The 21182-nt window shown below is 38.4% G+C and overlaps 1 protein-coding gene across 1 annotated transcript in view; it reads left to right on the forward strand.

Moving 5' to 3' along the window:
* Mnat1 (MNAT1 component of CDK activating kinase) overlaps positions 1–21182 on the forward strand; it is a 162777-nt gene that overhangs the window by 32747 nt on the left and 108848 nt on the right. The window contains exons 2-4 of the mRNA XM_048362084.1: positions 2054–2206; positions 3960–4033; positions 13528–13631. Coding sequence (XP_048218041.1) covers positions 2054–2206; positions 3960–4033; positions 13528–13631 — 331 coding nt within the window. The remainder of the gene's footprint in view (positions 1–2053; positions 2207–3959; positions 4034–13527; positions 13632–21182) is intronic.

Below are 21182 nucleotides of genomic sequence, written 5' to 3' on the forward strand. Positions count from 1 at the left end.
CAATTTAAAAATTCTTTGCCCAATGTAAAGAATTGGTAAGGGCATATAGGTAGAGCTAACAATCACTGGACATTTACCATGTACCAGGCACTGCTTTAAGGTTTTCTTGTGCCAATACTGAGGCTTGAATTCAGGGCCAGTGTGCTATCTCTTTAAGGTTTTTGCTCAAGGCTGGTGCTCTACCATTTGAGTCATTGCTCCATTTCTGGCTTTTTTGGTAGTTAATTGGAGACTCATGGATTTTACTTGAGCTGGCACATCTTCAGATATTTGCATTCTAAATAACTTAGGACTTTAAGTTATACTTTTATAGATTGTAACTCAATTAATGACATAGTATGATGGTATAGGCTTGTAACCTCAGCACTATGGATGCAGAGCGATAAGGATCCTGTGTTTGAGGCCAGCCTTGGCTACATAGTGAGACTTCATCTCAAAAACAAAAAGTTAAAAAACCAAGTTGATTATTTGATGTCCATTTGATAGAGATTTAAAATTTTTTCCATTAATATAATTAAAAATAATTGTTATTATTCAGAAAACAACAACAACAACCAAACTTGAAATGTGACTTAGATTTTTGGAGCAATCCAAAGACAGGTTTTAATACTCTTCTGTTATTTATTTTCTCTGAATATCTACTGGACATTAATGGAAAATGTTAATAAAAGTTGAACAAACATCAGTATACTTTCTTTCAAGAAACAAAAATGATCTTACATCTTTAGTACCATTTCAACTTCAGTTAAACATTATCTCAAAAGAAATGGAGTTTTAGCCATACTTATTTGTTTGTTTGCTGTGGGCTTGAACTTTGGACCTGGGCATTGTTCCTGAGATCTTCAGCTCAAGGCTAGCGTTCTACCACTTGAGCCACAGCGCCACTTCCGGTTTTCTGATAGTTAATTGAAGAATTGCAAGGGGCTAGCTTTGAACTGCCATCCTCAGATCTCAGCCTCCTGAGTAACTAGGATTACAGGTGTGAGCCACTGGTACCAGATTACCCATATTTTTTTTTTGGTTGGCCAGAGGGCTTGAACTCAGGACCTGGGCGCTGTCCCTGAGCTATTTTGCTGGTTAATTGGAGATAAGGCAGGCTTTGAACTGTGAGCCTCAGATCTCAGTCTCCTGAGTAGCTAGGATTATAGGCATGAGCCACTGGTACCTGGCTCCCTACTTTCACTTCCTGGGTCTTCCAGAATTTACAGTTGAAGTAGGGAGATGTTTATGCTCACAATCTACCTTTTTGTAGTTCATATACTTTTTGTAATGGTGCATCTTTTATAGTTTTATATACTGTAATTATTTGTTCAAACTCAAGTGATTCTCTTTTAATTTGTCTCTAAGAATGTATAAATTCTTGCATGCATGAATATTTGAGGGTCCTGTTGATACACAGTTTTGCATTTGGCAGGGTACCTGGTGTACTCCTGACTAAACTAGCCATGTAGCTGCTTAGATTAAATGTTGGAGGAACTAACTGGTAGGAATAGTTATTTTTTAAAAGTGTTTTTTTTTTGTGGTATTGGAGTTTGATTTCAGGGCCTTGTGGATCACTTACACTTGGCCATGGCCCCATGGCTTTTTGCTGGTTACTTATTGGAGATGAAGTCTTGTGGGCTTTTCTACACAGACTGATTTCAAATTGCAATCCTGAACCTTTAGCCTCCAGTCTTAACAACCTGAGTAGCTAGGATTTCAAACATGAGCTATCAGCACTGGGCTCAGCTTTACATTTTTGAATTAGGGATAATCTGTGCTGAACTGGGAATGGAAATGGCTGTAGAGAAGTGTTGTACCTTGTTGACTTCTCTACACCTTGCTTTTCTAAATGTACTTTGCAAATTTGTTTAATTTGTATAACTAAATTGTTATCTTTTAGGATATCTATGTTTGAAATAAAAATGGACATTTTCCAAAAGTTTTTTGAGTAAACTTTGAAGTACAATGAATCGTTTTCAATGACTTCCTATTCTTTCCCAAGGGGAAAACTACTTAGGCTTGTAGATTTGAATACTCAGTTAAATGTCATATTTTACTTCTCCCCTTGTAGTTGTGAAAGTTGTGTGGACTTACTATTTGTTAGAGGAGCTGGAAACTGTCCTGAGTGTGGCACTCCCCTTAGAAAGAGCAACTTCAGAGTACAGCTCTTTGAAGACCCAACTGTTGACAAGGAGGTTGAGATTCGGAAGAAAGTATTAAAGATGTAAGTATTATTATCTGGATGTCTCAGTCACCAGAACAAGACTTAACAATTATTTCAGTAATTGATACCATTAATTTCTGATGTAAATGTGGATAGATTGACAAGTGAATACCATAAACTCATCTGTGTATTTGTTTCAAAAATTGATTAAGTTTTTAGAGAGCTGAGTGATATTGTTCATATAATTTTGATAAAGGAGATTGCATTGTTTGATGGCTTCAAATTTATCTGCATTTGCTATCCATTCTTTAATGATACTATTAAATGCCCACTATTTGCAAACAGTGTTACAATAAGAATGATGAATAAAGTATCTATGAATCCTGTCCTCATGAGGTTTACAGTATAGTAACATGGGATGGAAAAGAGATAAAAAATAAAATGAGGAAACAAAAATGTAATTATAAAGACTGCCAAGATAACATTTAAATTGAGATTTGAAGCCTATTAGAGAAACTCATGTTAGCTTTCACTTCTTTTGTATGTATGTGTTTTTGTTAGTAGTTTCATGGCTCACTTTTTTGTCCTTTTTATTTTAAGGCACTTAACTGTTGTGAAATTAGAGAAATACATATTTTTTGTGGTAGAGATTGAACTCAAGGCCTCTAGTCTACTAAGCATATTACTCTACTACTAAACTACACCCCCAATCCATTGTTTAAATTCTTTTTGGTGGTATAAATTTCAGTCCTTAGATCTTAGCCTTCTCAGTAGCTAGGATTACAGATATGAGCTACTGACACCCACCTTGGGCTATCTTTTTAATAGCTATTAGCTTGTTTTTGGGACAAGATCTTTCTGATTTCAACCCAGATCATTATGTTTTAGTAATTTTTCTAGATACCTGGCCAGTAATACTTTATCAGTGCCTCTACCTGCTTTTGTTACTTCTATACAATAGTCTCTTGGATTCTGATCTTTTACTGTCAATCTCTTGTAGTTTTCTAATTTTTCACAAATACAATGTGATCTAGCATTTTTAGGCAGTGACTGTCATGAAAAGTGGAAATCTCTCTTCAGTTAATTTTCGATTATCTGCAAATGAATGAATCTGTAAGAAACAAATAATTTTCAGTGAGACACCTGTTTACCAATTTCTCAAGCTCTTAATTTCTGTTATTTCTTCTTTAATCTTATAAACTTTTTATTTTTTGGTGCAAGTCCTGGGGCTTGAGCTTGACTTGGGAACTTTCCTTGAGTGTTTGTGCTCAAGGCTAAAGCTCTGCCAATTGAAGAGCAGCTTCACTTATGTTGTTTTAGTTGTTAATTTGAGATAAAAAGTCTCACAGATTTTTCCTGCACCACTTGGCTTTGAACCACTATCAACATATTACATCCTCTTGAGTAGTTTGGATTACGATGCATGAGCCACAGGCACAAATACAAGCATGTTTTTGTTTGTTTGTTTTGTTTTTAAATTTTAAATTGTGCAAGTTTCTCCTGATTCTACTTTTCTTCTTTAATAACAAGAATTTTAAGAATAGCACTGAACACAGTTCAGTGGCAGAGGACTTGTCTATTATTGCTGAGTTCAATCCCCAGCACTGAGAAAACAGAACAGTATTCACAATTGCTTCCCATCCCCACATACAAAAATTTAGGATTCTTGTTTAGGTTATAAATGGAGTAAAGAAAATAATGGTTTGTACAATAAGCAGTTCTTGGTCTATATATCATATATAAAATTATGTAAGGATAAGCAAACAATGCTAAATGCTGTATGTAATATGTTGATACTTTTCTTCTCTTTAAGATACAATAAAAGGGAAGAAGACTTTCCTAGTCTAAGAGAATATAATGATTTCCTAGAAGAAGTGGAGGAAATTGGTATGTTTTTAATTTGATGTGCTAGCTTGTGACATCATGGGTTTTTATCTTTTTGGAGCCTAGGAAAGTATCTCTTAATAAAAATCTAACAGGTTTTGTTGCCGCAGATGGTATTTATCAAATTACCTTCTTTTTTTTGAGTCACATTTGTCTAAGTGATTGTATTTAAATAACAAATATTCTTAGTTATTTGGTTACTTATTTATATTTTTTGTGCTGGTACTGAGGTATGAGGAGTATTCTTTTGTTGTTGTTGTTGTTGTTGTAAGGCTTGAACTCAGGGCCTAGGTGCTGTTCCTGATCTCTTCATGCTCCAAGGTCAGCACTCTACCACTTTGAACCACAGCCACTTCCAGTTTTCTAGTGGTTAGTTGGAAATAAGAGTCTCATGGGCTTCCCTGTCTGGTCTAAGTTTGAACCTTGATCCTCAGATCTCCCTCCTGAGGAGCTAGGATTACAGGTGTGAACCACTGGCGCCTGAGGAGAATATTCTTTTTTCTTTTTTTTTTCTTTTTGCTAGTCCTGGGGCTTGAACTTAGGGCCTGAGCACTGTCCCTGGCTTCTTTTTGCTTAAGGCTAGCACTCTACCACTTGAGCCACAGCGCGACTTCTGGCTTTTTCTATATATGTGGTGCTGAGGGATTGAACCCAGGGCTTCATGTATACGAGGCGAGCACTTTACCACTAGGCCATATTCCCAGCCTGTCAAGAATATTCTTAAGTAGCATTTTGTCTTGGGAAAAATATTAGTAGAGTTAAAACTTTTAAGGAAGGTAGACTGTATCTGTACATGTCATCTGTATGTTGATAATAGTTAAAAGGAAAACCTTTTTTTTTTTTCTCAAATTTTTATTATCAAACTAATGTACAGAGAGGTTACAGTTTCATACGTTGGGCATTGGATACATTTCTTGTACTGTTTGTTACCTTGTCCCTCATGCGAAAACCTTTTTTTTTTTATAGCTTTTCTATTAACTTTATCTGTAGTGACTGAAGACATGTTTATTATCATTTATGCTTCTGTAACTACAATAGTTTGAAAATACTTTGAAGTAGTTGTCTTGGCCTTCTAGAATCAGGATGAACTTATTCACTCTCCCCCACTCCTCATTATGTCTTTGTTATCTTGGGCTATCTTTATTTTCGTGCTTTATTTTTCCCAGGTCTTGGTCAGGCCCTGGGCAGTCTCCCTGAGCTTTTGCTCAAGGGTGGTATTCTTTTTTGTTCCAGCTGTTCTCAAAATATTTCCAAATGTTTGTTAAGGTATAGCAGAAGCATGTACAGAACATATGTTAAGATTCCCCTCTGTCCCCTGGGATCTTTTAGTGCTGTGAAGCTATTATTTATTACCTTTTTTCCATCCACTGTAGTCATTTCATTTTACTGATCATAGCTACTAGGAGTGGCTATAGATTTTAGCTGAAAAGCTGATCTGTGAGTCTCTAGGCAAAGTAGAACAGTTAGTGTAGGAATTGAGAAGCTAAACTACGAAAGAAATGTGTAGGATCTGGGCAAGTATGCAATTATGGAAACTTGACTATACATAGATGCTGGTATATAGAAGCTGGTTGCATATATTTATAGAATAGTAGTTAGATAGCAATCAGAAAGAAAATTCTACTTATAGATAATGTGATTTACCAAAAGTCAGGTGATGCAATAAAAGGATAAAGATACTATAGTAATAGATGTTGTAGGGCATGTTGAGTACATGTTTATAATTCCAACCAGAATGTCAGGATGACTAAGAACAACTGATGGACTAAGTCTCTAGGGAAACAGTTTTAAGGGAGAACTACAAAGTAATCTCCAGTCTGAGCTAAGGTTCTGATTAAGGATTTTATGAAATTTCTAGTTTTTGCTCTGAGATCCATCAGTGTCAAGGTATGGACAATTTAGGGTCTGTAGGTAAAATCAGGTTCATGTCCAGAATTAGAAACTATTATTAATAGGCAAGAACAAGCCTGGATATTAGGCTATATAATATGTAGTGCTTTCCTTACCAAATTTCGAGCTGTGACTCAGGTCAATTCATTTGAAACAATTACATATTTCATGAAGGACTGCCTTTAGTTAAAATGTTTAAACTCTTTGAATCACCTTCCATTTAAATTGTCTAATTGGAGTAACTGTCATCCTCCTGTTCTTCCATAGAATGTACTGACTCATGGGCAAGGCATAATGAATGCATGGTAATTGCTGCTCTTGATATATCTCTATACTTTTCTCACCAGTTTGATTATATTCTAGAGTTCTTTGTGTTGATAAGCAAACCAAATACACTTGTTATTGCACTTAGGTAATGCATGTGGTTGGGGAAAATTACAAATCAGTAGGATAGGTTTTCAAGTTCTTGTTTCACTTAAAAAAAGGATACTGAATACTGTAGATAATAATTATGTTTTTTTTTTTTGAGCCAGTCCTGGGGCTTGAACTCAGGGCCTGAGCACTCTCCCTGCCTTCTTTTTGCTCAAGGCTAGCACTCTACCACTTGAGCCATAGAGCCACTTTTGGCCTTTTCTATATATGTGGTGCTGAGGAATCAAACCTATGACTTCATGTGTATGAGGCGATCACTCTTGCCACTAGGCCATATTCTCAGCCCCTATAATTATGGTTTATTTAATAAAAAAGCGGAACTAGACCTTGGCTGTATGTTATTGCATAGACTGACTACACTCTTAGAATATATCTTTTAAGTTAAAAATAAAGAGGATGGACTGAGTGCCAGTGGCTCATGCCTGTAATCCTAGCTACTCAGGAGTCTGAGATCTGAGGATTGAGGTTAGAAGCCAGTCTAGGCAAGAAAATCCATTTAAGACTCTCATCTCCAATTAATCATAGAATAAGTCAGAAGTAGAGCTGTGGCTCAAGTGGTAGAGCACTAGCCTTAAGCAAAAGAAGCTCAGGGAAAGTGCCCAGGCCCAGAGTTAAAAAGTAAATTAATAAAATAAAATAAGGGGATGGATGGAGAAAGGAGAAGACAGAGGCAAAGAGGGAAGAGGGAGAGAGGGAGAGAGAGAGAGACACACACACACAGACAGAGAGACAGAGGCAGAGACAGAGACAGAGACAGAAAGAGCGAAAAAAAGAATTTGTGTATGTATGTGTTTCCCTTCTTTAAAGAAAACACAGCTGGGTGCTAGTGGTTCATACATATATTCCTGGCTACTCAGGAGGCTGAGCTCCGATGATCATGGTTCAAAGCCAGCCAGCCCCGGCAGGAAAGTCTGTGACACTCTTGTCACCAATTGAGCACCAAAAAAAAAAAAAAAAAAAAAGCCAGAAGTGGAACTGTGCCTCATTAGCAAAAAGCGAAAAAGGCCAAGGACAGTATTCAGGCTGAATTTAAGCCCCAGGACAGGCACACACACACACAAAGAAAAAGAAAAGATATTGATGCATGCCTCATGTCTGTAATTCTAGCTCCTTAGGAGGCTGAGATATCGAGGATCATGGTTCAAAGCCATTACAGGTAGAAAAGTTTGAGAGACTCCATTTCCAAAATAACCAGCAAAAAGTCAGGCTGGAAGTGTGGCTCAAGTAGTAGAGTGACAGCCAAGCAAGCAAGCAGAGCAAGTGCAAGACCTTGAGTTCAAATCTTGGTACTGGCAAGAGGAGGGAGAGAAGTGGAAGGGAGAGGGAAGAAGAGAGGAGAAAGGATGGAGGAGGGGAGGGGAAAGGAGGGAAGAAGGGTAAGAGAGGGAAGACAGAAAGAGAGGAAAGAGAAGTTTTGATTGTGTTGGAAGATGAATAGATATTCATGTAGATGGAAACTGAGAAATGACTGAAAATGAGACTTTAGAAATAGACAAGCTGGATCTGGGGTAAGGAAGATTTAGTACCATGAGCAACAACAATGGGATTCACCAAAATAAAGTGCTGCTACAAAGCAAAGCAAATAATTATCAGAGACAGTCTATAACATGGGATAAAATATTTGTAAAACATACTTGTTTTGGTTGTTGTGTTGGTTCTGAGGCTTGAACTTTGGGCTTGAGCACTGTCTGTTAGCTCTTTTGCTCAAGACTAGTGCTCTACCACTTGAGCCACAGCTCCACTTCTGGCTTTTTTGGTACTTAATTGGAGATAAGAGTTCCTGCCCAGGCTAGCTTTGAGCCGAGATCCTCAGATCTCAGCCTCCTGAGTAGCTAGGATTACAGGTGTGAACCACTAGCACCTGGCCTGATAAAAGTATTTTTTTGTTTATGTTTTTTTTTTTTTTTTTTTTTTTTTTTTTGGCTAGTCCTGGGCTTTGGACTCAGGGCCTGAGCACTGTCCCTGGCTTCTTCCCACTCAAGGCTAGCACTCTGCCACTTGAGCCACAGTGCCGCTTCTGGCCGTTTTCTGTATATGTGGTGCTGGGGAACCGAACCTAGGGCCTCATGTATCCGAGGCAGGCACTCTTGCCACTAGGCTATATCCCCAGCCCCTTGTTTATGTTTTTAGTCTCTATGATTGTATAAGGAACTGTAACAACTGAATATCAAGAAAATAAATAACATGATTAAAAAGTGGTCTAAGGACTTAAATAGATATTATGCAAAAGAAGACATTGGGATAGCTGAGAGGTTTATAAAATAATGTTCAACATCACAAATCATCAGGAAAATTTAAACCATAATGAGACATCATACCTGTTAACTGGTCTCCAAAAAATCACATATGATCTCTGTGATTGATATATGTTAGCCAGCTTGACAAAATTCTATTTGTGTGTTATTTTTCTACGTATCTATATAAACTTATATACCAAAACATATTGTACCTTGTATCCATTTTTTGGTAGATATTAAGGAAGCTTAGCCTTAAATTTGTAGGTAAAATGGTAGTATTGAGAATGTTTAAGCCTAGAATGAGGAGAATGAGTTCTGATAGCTCAGCAGGTCACTTAGTATTTGAGTTTTGGTCAGGTTGGAGATGAATTGATTTTGTTACATGAATTTTACTATGAATTCTTGAAGCATCATAAATACAAAAATTAAAAATTGTAATTTTGGAAAATGGAATAAAATTTGCAAGGTTACACATGAAGTTGAGCCTTATTATGACATTGACAATAGACTCTTTTCTGTGGTTATGACAATGTATACATAAAGATTCTTGTTCCTTTTGGCCCCAGGGATTATGTTCTTAGTTCCATAATAATAGATTATTCTTTTGATGCAAAGAATACTTATTTTAAAAGGGTGAGAAAGCCCTAAGGGATCTAATTATAAATTCTGATGTCAAAAGACTTTAAAATTGTACTTAAATAGCATTGAATCTTTTAGAAAATATAGTAGGATTTTGTTTCCTTTTAGTACTTGATTAAAGGCAGGCAAGCATCTCAACTACACTAGTAAGCAGATAAAGGATCAAATGTTTGTTATAGAAAATTAGCTTTTATTCTTTTTTTCTTTTAGGCTATTATTTTAGCCTGATTTCATTGTGGCATGAATAAGACTTGCTTCATCTAAAAAGTTTTTAGAATAGTAATTCATTTTATGGTTCTTTTCTTTTTTTTCATTTTTGAAAGGGAGTTTTAATGTGCCCCAGCCTCAGGCTTTGGTATAACACTTGGAATAGAGTTGATCTCCATAGATGGCTGATTATTAGATGATCCTCCTCCTCCTCTTCCTCTCCCTCTCCCCCTTCCCCTCTTCCCCTCCCCCCTTCCTTTTCTCAATAGGGCTATTTTCTATTATAGATTAGCTTGATGGCCTTTAAAAATGTAAAGACACCATTAGTCAATGAAAGCATGTGAAGTGTCATTCACTATTTACAAAGGAAGGAAATAGTGTTATATGTGACTATAAGGATAAATCTTTACTTTTTAAAAATTTTGATGATGTATGCATGAAATTTTATTTATACTCATTGCTTGTTGGCCTTGAGTATAATATTCAGCATATAATAAACATATGAATAAAAGGAATAGCTATTTCTGAAAACTGTTTAGAGGCAAGGTATTTCTATTTCTGAATTGCATATAATTCATATAGTCCTTTATATTTAAAGGTATATTATTTTATGCAAGGGTCTGTATTTAAATACTTTCCTTATTTTTTTAAGGAAGAGGTTTGCCTTCTAAGTGAAAAAGTGAAATAAACCTTGGCTATTTTACTGGAAATCATCATACATTTAAAAAAGTATAAAGGGAAGAAATTATATTTAACAAATCTCACTATGATTAAAGTTTACCTGTTTTTTTTTTTCTATTAGTGGAAAACTTAAATTACTAGTAAACAGGAACATCCTACTAGGTCAAACAAGGTATGCATATTGAAGATAATTATACAGGATAGAATGTGGACAAGAGCTAACAAACTGGTATTAGCTAATGTTGGCCTTCTGGGATGGAGAGATTGTTGCAGCCACCTAAGGTTAAGGAAGAGCTGATGATTGGGCTCAGTATAGAAGGATATAGGTCAGGTCTAGATTTAACAGTTGTTGCAAGTTGAGGTTGTTAACTAAAGCTTTAGTCCCTGTGGATGGAGAGAAAAATCTGGTTAGAGATACAGAGTTGTAGAGCCTGCACAGATCCAGAGGAATGCTGACCTGGTCTAGCTAGCAGTGCCCCTCAGCATTTAGAGAAACAACATGACTAGTAATAGAGATAAGTGTTTTCACTTTTTGGAATTTGCATATCTTAAAATCATTCACTAGCTCTATGTGTTGGAAAATTATTTAGATATATTTAAGCTTTATCTGCAAAGTATGAATCATAATTAGACCTATTTTGTAATGTTAGGATGATTAAGTGAGGTAATTAGATGCAGTGCCTGTCTTACATGTTACGTAGGTGTGTGCTATACAGAGTTAATTCAAGCAAAAAATGGAGAAGTCCTTCAAACAAACTCATGAGAAGAAAGCTGATCTGATAGATGTTGAGGGTGATGGAGATGGGTGGCTCATGGCCTATTAAATATAAAAGCAAGTTGTGAATGATTGACAAAGGTAGAATCACTGTCTTACTTAATGGAAGGTGTTTGCAACCTTCTCTAACCGTGTCAGGACTGGAGTGTGATTAATACAGAATGCCTCACATTGCATCCTATAAGATTAAGTTATATTTCCTGTGTACCACATTACTATTTTCTTTTTACTTGTATTTAAAAAGCAGAGACATACTCAGTTGCAGGTGACTCATGCCTGTATTCATAGCTACTGAGGAAGCTGAGAGGTAGGGATTGCAGTTTAAGGACTGTCAGGCAGAAAAGTTTGAGATCTCTAAAATAACCAGCAAAAAGCGGGGCTGGAGACATCATTCAAATGGGAGAGTGCCAGTTAAGTAAGCAAGAATCCCAGAGCTCAAATGCTGCTACTGACAAAAAAATAATAATACTGGAGATGTAGCTAGTAGACATTGTTTCTCTCTTCGTATTTTTCACCCTCAAATCCGTTGGAGTTTTTAAATTGCATACAATAAAACTTAGTAATAATGTCTATATACCTAAATATAATTGGATTTTCAACAATGATAATAGTAAATTGATATCCTAATATAGGTTGATATTTAAAGAGATAAAAATAAAATTTTCTTTTCATTTTTCTCCTTCCTCTTCCCTCTTGTCCCCCACTTCTTTTTGAGTATTGCTATGTTAAGCCTAGGTTAGCCTTGGACTCAAGATCCTTCTGTCTCAGCCTCCTGAATGTTGGGATTATAGGTGTATGTCATCATACCTGTCTTAAATTGCTTTTTGATGGTCACATTTAACAAAACAGATAACTATGTTGATCCTCTAGTATGACTTTCCAACTCCTATAGTTGTTGGAATATAGAATCCAAAAGTATAGGAACTGTTTAAGATGGCTAATAGTTAAAAGAAGGAGTGAGATGTGAAGAAATCTGTAGGAAAACAAAAGGATAAAGCATTCATCTTGTTAGTAGGACAAGAAGTTGGAGGCAATGATCATTAATTAGAGAAGGGTAGAAGAGCTAATAATGGACAGAGATTATGAGGGAAGGTGAAAGAAGTCTAAATTGAATTATGGAAGAGTCTTGATATGGATTCTTTCTGGATGCACACTATTATAAAGCAAGGTAGTGAAGACAGTACGTTTTACTGTGAGCTTATAGATGCCAAAGCAGGTTTGTATGTTTTGATTTAGAGTTTTATGACAGTCTTGTGATTTTTACATGTAAATTTAGGAAGTATGGTATTCAAGTTATTTCAGTTAGAATTACCTTTTTTTTTTTTTTTTTGGCCAGTTCTAGGCCATGAACTCAGGGCCTGACCACTGTCCCTGGCTTCTTTTTTGCTCAAGGCTAGCACTCTGCCACTTGAGTCACAGCGCCACTTCTGGCCATTTTCTGTATATGTGGTGCTGAGGAATCGAACCCAGGGCCTCACGTATACGAGGCAAGCACTCTTGCCACTAGGCCATATTCCCAGCCCCAGAATTACCATTTTTTTATAAGAGAATTTTACTGAAAATGTATTAGTGTTTGAACATGTATGTGTCAGTGTTCTACCTAAAAGAAATTGTATCAGTGTTACATAGTTTTGGTGCCACTTTGTCCTTTCCTGTTTAAATTTCAACTCTTTTTTATTCATGCTATTTTAGACGAGATTATATGGGAAGTAATTCAAGCTTGAACATAGTTATGTTGGAGACAATTGGAATGTGAATAAAACATGCTTACTGTTTGACATAAGTTATATAACTATATGATTTTTAAAATTCTTTTAGATTAGTTTTCTGTTTCTGGAGTACAAACTCTTCAGTTTTGATCTGACTGATAAAGCAGCTCTTAGATTTTATTTTTTACAAACTTAAAAACATTCAGCAAACTTATATATGTTTTAAAACAGTAGGGACTATAAAAGTCAAATACAATGTGATTATGACAAGTACATATCTAGGTTTTCTAGAGTGATCTTGACACTTAAACCTTAAGCGCAACAGTGTGTCCTTATATTTGGCTTAGGAAGTATGGTTGCCATATTGAGATTTAGTGTCTAAAATAGGTAGAGAATAGAAAGGATGCAAATAGAGCTAGAAAGAGTGAGGGCTGGGGGCATGGCTCAAGTGGTAGAGTGCTTGCCTAGGAAGCTCAAGGTCTTGATTCCAAATTCTGGTACTGCCAAAAAAAAAGTTGGGGTGGGACACAATGAATATGGTGTCACTATGGGGCTGGGTTTTGATACACCTTGTAATCTTAGCTTCTCAGGAGACTGAGATCTGAGAATCATGGTTCAAAGCCAACCCAGTCAGGAAAGTCTATGAAATCCTTTTTGTTCAAGGCTAGCACTCTGCCACTTGAGCCACAGCGCCACTTCTGGACTTGGTCCATGAAATTCTTATCTCCAATTAGCCGAAAGTGTAGCTGTGGCTCAAGTGGTAGAGTGCTACCTTGAGCAAAAAAACTCAGGGATAGCACCCAGCTCAGAGTTCAAGTCCCAGGACCAGCACACATACACACAAAATACAATGGGTAATATTTAATTTTTATTATCTACTCAGGATTTCTGTTAAAACTATCTCATGCTATTATTTCCTTTCTGCAGTTTTCAACTTGACCAACAATGTGGATTTGGAAAACACAAAAAAGAAAATGGAGATGTACCAAAAGGAAAACAAAGATGTCATTCAGAAAAATAAGTTAAAACTGGTTGGTTGTTAAGTATTTTCTCCTTTGCATTGTGACAGTTGCTTCTATATGGTCCTTTAAAAAGCTATCTTCCCTTAAAACCAGCTACATTAACAAGCAATCTAGCTGAAAATTAGGCCAGAGCTACTAATATGTATTGTATCGACATGCAGGTGAGGATGAATACATTATTATAAAAAAAGCAATTTTTATTTTGTTCTGCCAGTCCTGAGGCTCGCACTCAGGGCCTGAGCACTGTCCCTGGCTTCTTTTTGCTCAAGGCTAGCACTCTACCACTTGAGCCACAGCACCATTTCCAGCTTTTTCTATATATGTGGTGCTGAGGAATAGAACCCAGGGCTTCATGTATACAAGGCAAGGACTCTACCACTAAGCCATATTCCCAGCACCAACAAAAACAATTTTAACAGTGTTATATTAGACTGGGCTTTCTTAAGGAAATGGATGTGTAAATTAGTGGCTTGATAGAGTTGTTTGTTACAGTTTTTTTGTTTTTGTTTTGTTTGTTGCCAGTCCTGGGGCTTGAGCTCAGGGCCTGAGCACTGTCTCTTAAGCCACAGGGCCACTTCTGGCTTTTTCTATAAATGTGGTATTGGGGAATCGAACCCAGGACTTCATGTATACGAGGTGAGCACTTAACCACTAGGCCATATTCCCAGCCCCTGTTACAGTTTTTTGTTGTTGTAGTTGTGCTGGTCCTGAGGCTTGAACTCAGATCATGAGAGTTTCTCTTGAGCTTTTTGCTCAAAGCTAGGTGTGTCTGCTTCTGTTACTGTTGGTTTGTTTTTTGTTAACTTTGCATTTGACTAATAGTCACGAAATAATGGAATATCATTTTTATCCTTGGGTATTAGTTTTTCTCCTATGAAAAGCAAGAGACAGTGGAGGCAGACATTGTTGAAGTTTCCAAAGAGAGAAATAAAGATAAAATTTATTAGAAACTAGAATGAATTCATGAATAAGTTAGAGGAATAAATTTGTAAGCTAAGCTTAACTTTGATTTCTCTATTAGGTACTATTAGGTACTTTTTTATTTTAGTAAAACAATTTTATCACATGATAATTTTGTTTTTTTAAAATTTAATTTATTTGTTAATTGAACACAAATTTTTTGACAAGGTGTTGTGCAAAAAGGGTACAGTTACATAGTAGGGCAGTGTGTACATTTCTTGTGATATCTTACGCCCTGTTTTTCTATCCCTTCTCTAGGTCAGGTAGACATATATACAATATACAATGTATCAAGAACATATACAGTAGCCACGTGGCCACGCCCAAGAAAGTTCGCCTAGGGCTTTAAATGTAATGTCGATATTAGACCATATGTCGACAGTAGTCTTATATGAACGTATATATATAGCTTTTGAGCTATTGTATTCCCCTGAGAGGTCAATTTTTGACCTTTATATGTTGAGTAATTGTTTGGTTTTAGTTACATACTGTTGGGTCGCTGCCCCAATCCTGTGGGGAATACTATTTGACAAACAGTTTTTGGTTTCACAGACTTGGTCTCTACTGTCTCTCCGTGTCCCTTTGTTAACAGTCATATATCAGGGAGATCATGCCCCTTTGTTTTCTGTGTTCTAGGCTTGTCTTGCTCAACATTATTTGTTCGAGTTTTGACCATTTCCCTGCAAATAACAATATTTCACCATTCCTAATCGCTATGTAGTATTCCATTGTGTATAAGTACCATATTTTTTGGATCCATTCGTCTGTGGAGGGGCATCTGGGTTGTTTCCATATTTTAGCTATTGTGAATTGTGCCGCGATAAACATGGAAGTACAAATGTCTTTTTGATATCTTGGGGTTTGCTGTTTAGGATAGATGCCTAGGAGTGGTATGGCTGGGTCATAGGGTAGGTCTATATTGAGCTTTTTGAGAAACCTCCATACTGTTCTCCAAAGTGGTTGTACTAATTTGCACTCCCACCAACAATGGAGAAGGGTTCCTCTTTCCCCGCACCCCCTCCAGCATTTGTTGTTGTCTGAGTTCAGAGTATAGGCCATTCTAACTGGGGTGAGGTGGTATCTCAGGGTTGTTTTTATTTGCATTTCCTTTACTAGCAGGGATGTTGAGCATTTCCTCATGTGTTTCTTTGCCATTTTTATCTCTTCTCTTGTGAAGTCTCTCTTTAGCTCCTTTGCCCATTTCCTAATAGGTTTATTGGGCTTGGAGGGGCTTAGTTTTTTGAGTTCTCTGTAGATGACAGATATCAGGCCTTTGTCTGTTGCTGTGCTGGTAAATATCCTTTCCCTTATCGTTGGCTGTCTTTCTATTTTGGTGGCTATGTCCTTAGCTGTGCAGAAACTTTTTAATTTGTAGTATTCCCATTTGTCGAGTCTGTCCCCTATTTGTTGTGCCCCTGGGACTCTATTCAGGAAGTTCCTTCCTGTGCCTATAAGTTCTAGCGTCTTTCCTACTCTGTCCTTCAGTAGTTTCAAGGATTCAAGTCTGTTATTGAGATCCTTGATCCATTTTGAGGTGATCTTGGTGCATGGTGATAGGCTTTGGTCTACTTTGAGTTTTCTTCATATGGCTGCCCAGTTCTCCCAGCACCAGTAGTTGAAGAGGCTATGTTTATTGCATTGTATGTCCTTAGCTCCTTTGTCGAATATCAGCTGGCTGTAAGAGTGTGGTTTTATTTCTGGGTCTTCAATTCTCATCCATTGGTCTTCCGATCTGTTTTTATACCAATACCATGCTGTTTTTGTTATGATGGCCTTGTAGTAGAGCTTTAAGTCTGGTATTATGATACCTCCTGCACTGCTTTTTTTTTGCCTAGAATTGCTTTGGCTATTCTAGGTCTTTTCCTGTTCCATATGAATGTATGGATTGGTTTCTCTATTTCAGTGAAGAATGTGGCTGGGATTTTGATAGGTAGTGCATTGAATTTGTATAACAATTTGGGCAATATGGCCATTTTCACTATATTGATTCTGCCTACCCATGAGCATGGGAGGTCTTTCCATCTCCTTGTGTCTTCTTTGATTTCCCTTATTAGATTTTTATAGTTTTCATTAAATAGGTCCGTCACGTCCTTGGTTAAGTTGATCCCTAGGAACTTTATTCTTTTTTTGGCTACTGTAAATGGAATTGTTTCCATAATTTCCTTTTCTGTTTGTGTATTGCTGGTGTACAGAAAAGCTCCTGACATTTGTGGATTGATTTTGTATCCTGCTACTTTGCCAAATTGGTTTATTAGGTGTAGGAGTTTGGGGACTGAGTTTTTTGGGTCCTTCAGATATAAGATCATGTTGTCTGCGAATAGGGATAACTTGATTTCTTCCTTGCCGGTGTGGATCCCTTTGATGTCCTCCTCTTGCCTTATTGCTATGGCTAGGGATTCCAGCACTATGTTGAACAGAAGTGGGGAGAGTGGGCATCCTTGTCTTGTTCCTGAGTTTAGGGGGAATGATTTTAGTTTCTCTCCATTTAATATGATATTAGCAGTTGGTTTGTTGTATATGGCTTTTATTGTTTTGAGGAATGTTCCATCTATTCCTGTTCTCTCCAAAGCTTTTAATAGGTATGGATGTTGTATTTTGTCAAAGGCTTTTTGGGCATCTACTGAGATAACAATGTAATTCTTAATTTTAGATCTGTTTATGTGGTGAATTACGTTGATTGATTTACGGATGTTGAACCATCCTTGTGACTGAGGGATGAAGCCTACTTGGTCATGATGTATGATTTTCTTGATCAGTTTCTGGATCCTGTTAGCTAATATTTTATTGAGGAGCTTTGTGTCTGTGTTTATTAGTGATATTGGTGTGTAGTTCTCTTTTTTTGTTGGGTCTTTGCCTGGTTTGGGAATGAGTATGATATTAGCTTCGTAGAATGAGTTTGGGATTTCTCGCTCTGTTTCTATTTCGCTGAAGAGTTTGAAGAGTATTGGTATTAGTTCCTCACTAAAGGTTTTGTAGAATTCATTGGTGAATCCATCTGGGCCTGGGCTTTTCTTTGTTGGGAGGTTCTTGATTACCTCCTGTGTCCCACTGTAAGTTATTGGTTTGTTTAGTTGATTTATTTCTTCTTGGTTCAGTTTGTGCAATTTGTACTTCTCTAAGAATTGATCCATTTCTGTAAAATTATTGGTTTTTGCTGAGTAGATAGAGGATTTGGAAATAGCTCCTTATGATTGTTTGAATATCGTGTGTACTTGTAATTTTTCCGGTGGAGTCCTTGATTTTACGTATATGAGTCTCTTCTTTTTTTTGTAAGTCTTGCGAGGGGTCTGTCAATTTTATTTATTTTCTCAAAGAACCAGCTTTTAGTCTTATTTATTTGTTGAATGGTCTTTCTATTTTCAATCAGATTTATCTCTTCTTTAATCTTTGTGATCTCTAGTCGTTTTAGATTCTGTCATTTTTTGTTTCTCCAGTTGTTTTTGTTTCATCGTGAGGTTATTTACCTGCTCTGCTTCCATTCTTTTAATGTGAGTGCTGAGGGCAATGATCTTGCCCCTCAGTACTGCCTTAGCTGTGTCCCATAGGTTTCTTTTTGATGTGTTTTCATTGTCATTGTGGCTCATGAATTCGTTGATTTCATCTTTAGTTTGGTCTGTGGCCCAAGTGTTGGATAGCAGTGTGGGGTTTAGCCTTCAAGAGTGTGTATAGCCTCTGTGGTATCCTTTGTTGTTGAGGGTTACCTTTAATCCACTGTAATCAGATATAATACATAGGATGACGTCAATACTTTTGTATTTGCTGAGGTTCTTTGTGTGGGGTATGACATGGTCTATTTTGGAATATGATCCATGGGCTGGTGAAAAGAAGGTGTATTGGGTGTCTGTTGGGTGGAAGATTCTGTATAGATCTGTCAGATCCATTTGGGATATGGTGTTACTTAGGTCCTCAGCTCCCTTGCTAATCCTCTGGGTGTTGGATCTGTCTCTTGGAGAGAGTGGGGTATTAAGGTCACCCACTATGATTGTGTTTTTGTCTATCTTGTTCTGTAATTTTGTGAGAATTTGCTTGACATATGTAGGGCCTCTTTTGTTTGGTGAGTATACATTCATCACTGTGATGTCTTGATTCTGGATTTTTCCTTGTATTAGTATGTAGTATCCTTCTTTGTCTTTTTGAGTTGATTTTAATGAAAAGTCCAGCTTGTCTGAGATCAGGATGGCTACTCCTGCTGTTTTGGTAGGTGTGTTTGCTTGGAAGATCTTGCTCCATCCTTTCATTCGGAGCCTGTTGTCTCTTACTGTAAGGTGGGTCTCTTGTAGGCAGCAGATGTCAACTTTTTGTTTGCAGATCCATCCTGCCAGTCTGCTCCTCTTTATCGGAGAGTTTAAACCATTTATATTTAAAGAGATCAAGGATAAGGGTGTTTTTTCTCCTTCCATTTTCTTGTTGGGCTGTTTTTTCCTCTTTTTTTTTTTTTTTCTTGTCTTTAGTGAGCTGTTCTTTCTGTTGGACTTTGGCTACTGTAGTTTCTTTCTGATTCTGTCTGTGTGTCTTGTACGATCTCTGTTGGGTGGGTCTCCCCTCTTAGAATTTGATGTAGGGCTGGGTTTTTATTCACATACTCCTTTAGCTCCTCTTTGGTGTGGAAAGATCTGGTTTTCCCTTCGAATGTGAACTCCAGTTTCACTGGATATTTGATCGGAGGTTGCCTATTTTTAGCCTGAAGTACTTGGATGGTGTTCTTCCACTCACTTCGTGCTTGGTAAGTTTGTGTGGAGACGTCAGCTGTTATTCGAATCCTCTTCCATTGTAGAAAATTTCTTCTTCGCTTTGGCTGAATTCAGAATTTGCTCTTTAATCTTGAGGTCTGAAGTCTTGAATATTATGTGCCTTGGGGTGGCTTTTCTGGGGTCTGGCCTGCCAGGTGTCCTATAGGCTTCAGTTACCTGGATGGGGTCCCTTGTGAGATTGGGGAAGTTTTCTGCAATAACTTTATTCAGAATATGTTTAAGCCCTCTGCTCTGGTATTCGGCTCCTTCTTCTATTCCAATTATGCACAGATTATATCTCTTGTCTTTGTCCATTAGTTCCTGGATTAGTCTCCCCTGAAGCTTCACCGTTTCTTGGAGTGTGGTCATTTTTGGTTGTTGTCGGCTGCTTCATTGTCCAGGCGAGAGATTCTGGATTCCATTCGGTCAACTCTTTGTGTTGTGGTTTCAATTGCAGAGTTTATGGATGTCAGAGAGCTATTTATGGTTGTCAGATCAGCTCTGATCGTGGAAATTTTTTCCTTTAAAGAGTTGTTTTTTAAATCTATTTTTTCATGCATTTCACGTCTCAGGATGTCAAGGTTTTCTTTAAAGGAGGCTTGCATTGTATCCATTTTTGCTTCCATTTCTTTTTTGGCTTACTGGGTGTCCTTCAAGATTTCCGCTCTAAACTCCTGGAATTGTTTTCTGATTTCATTTCTGACGCTTTCCATCATTCCTGTGAACATGGCCTCATTTGCTTTTTTATTCTCCATCTCCTCTTCAGTCGTGCTACTTTTTGGAGCTGGCGAGTTGGCTTGCTCTTTGATGAACTGTGTTATGTTTCTTTGTGATTTGTGCATTTGGAGATCTGTGGATAGCTTCTCAGGTTTGGTTTATAGCTCTGCCCTCCCTCCTGTGTAGGCGCAACTACCAGAGCAGTTGTTGCCGCTGTGCCTCCGCCCACCTGTGCGGGGTACACCTACCAGAGCTGGCGCTGTCGCTGGGTGTTCCGCCCACCTGTGCGCTGTGCACCTGCTACAACATGCGCTGGCGCTGTGGCCCCGTCCACTTTAGCAGGGTATGCCTCCCAGAGCGAGCCCCGGGTTGTTGGGTTCTGTTTGCGCCCTTCCGTGAGTCCGTTGTGGGGGGCGGTATGTGTGGTGCCCAGTGGGATGGACTGTCCGGGGGAGGGGTTAGCGCCCTCAGACCTTGCCTCCGCTGTGAGGTGGGGGGGCCTGATCAGGCCCAGGTGTCCCTGCTGTGCTGGTATTGCCCACCAGCGCCTGTGATTTTAGTTGTAAGAGTCCGTGAGGTCTAGGCACCTCGGGTGGGGCTTGCACTGCTGGCTTTCCCCCAGCCCCTGTTGGGAAGGGGGCAGGGATGATTTGGCCATTTTAGGATCCTGTGTGGCCTTGGGGCTGCTCCGCCCTTCCCCTACTAAACTGACTTCCCAGCGCCTGATGGGAGCTTCCCACCTGATTTGGTGGTTCTTTGTTCCTGGGGGTGGGGGAGATCTAGCTTCTTTGTAGGGCTTGGGTCTCTGATAGATGATCTCCCGTTGGGTGAGGGGGTAATGGGGGACTCACTGATCCTGGATTGTGTGTGTGTCCCCCACAGCCGTTCGTCCTTCAGGGGTGGTGAAGTGTCGTGGTGGCGTCCATGGCTCCCCCCTTCTGCCGCGCTGGGTTCCCCAGCCGGCATGTGTACGAACCCAGTGTGGACCCGAACTTCTCGTCGCCGCCGTCGTATGTCTTGGTCCGCACCCTCCCTAGTGACCGTGGGGTCTCCCGCTGTCTGGATTCTGCTCTCCCGGCAGCCTGTCTGCCAATCGCCGGGTTCCCCTTTCCCAGCCTGGCCCTGTTTGGGCCAGGGTTGGCTGGTGGGGGGA

This window comes from Perognathus longimembris, chromosome 14, assembly GCF_023159225.1.
Source record: "Perognathus longimembris pacificus isolate PPM17 chromosome 14, ASM2315922v1, whole genome shotgun sequence".
Taxonomy (NCBI): Eukaryota; Metazoa; Chordata; class Mammalia; order Rodentia; family Heteromyidae; genus Perognathus; species Perognathus longimembris.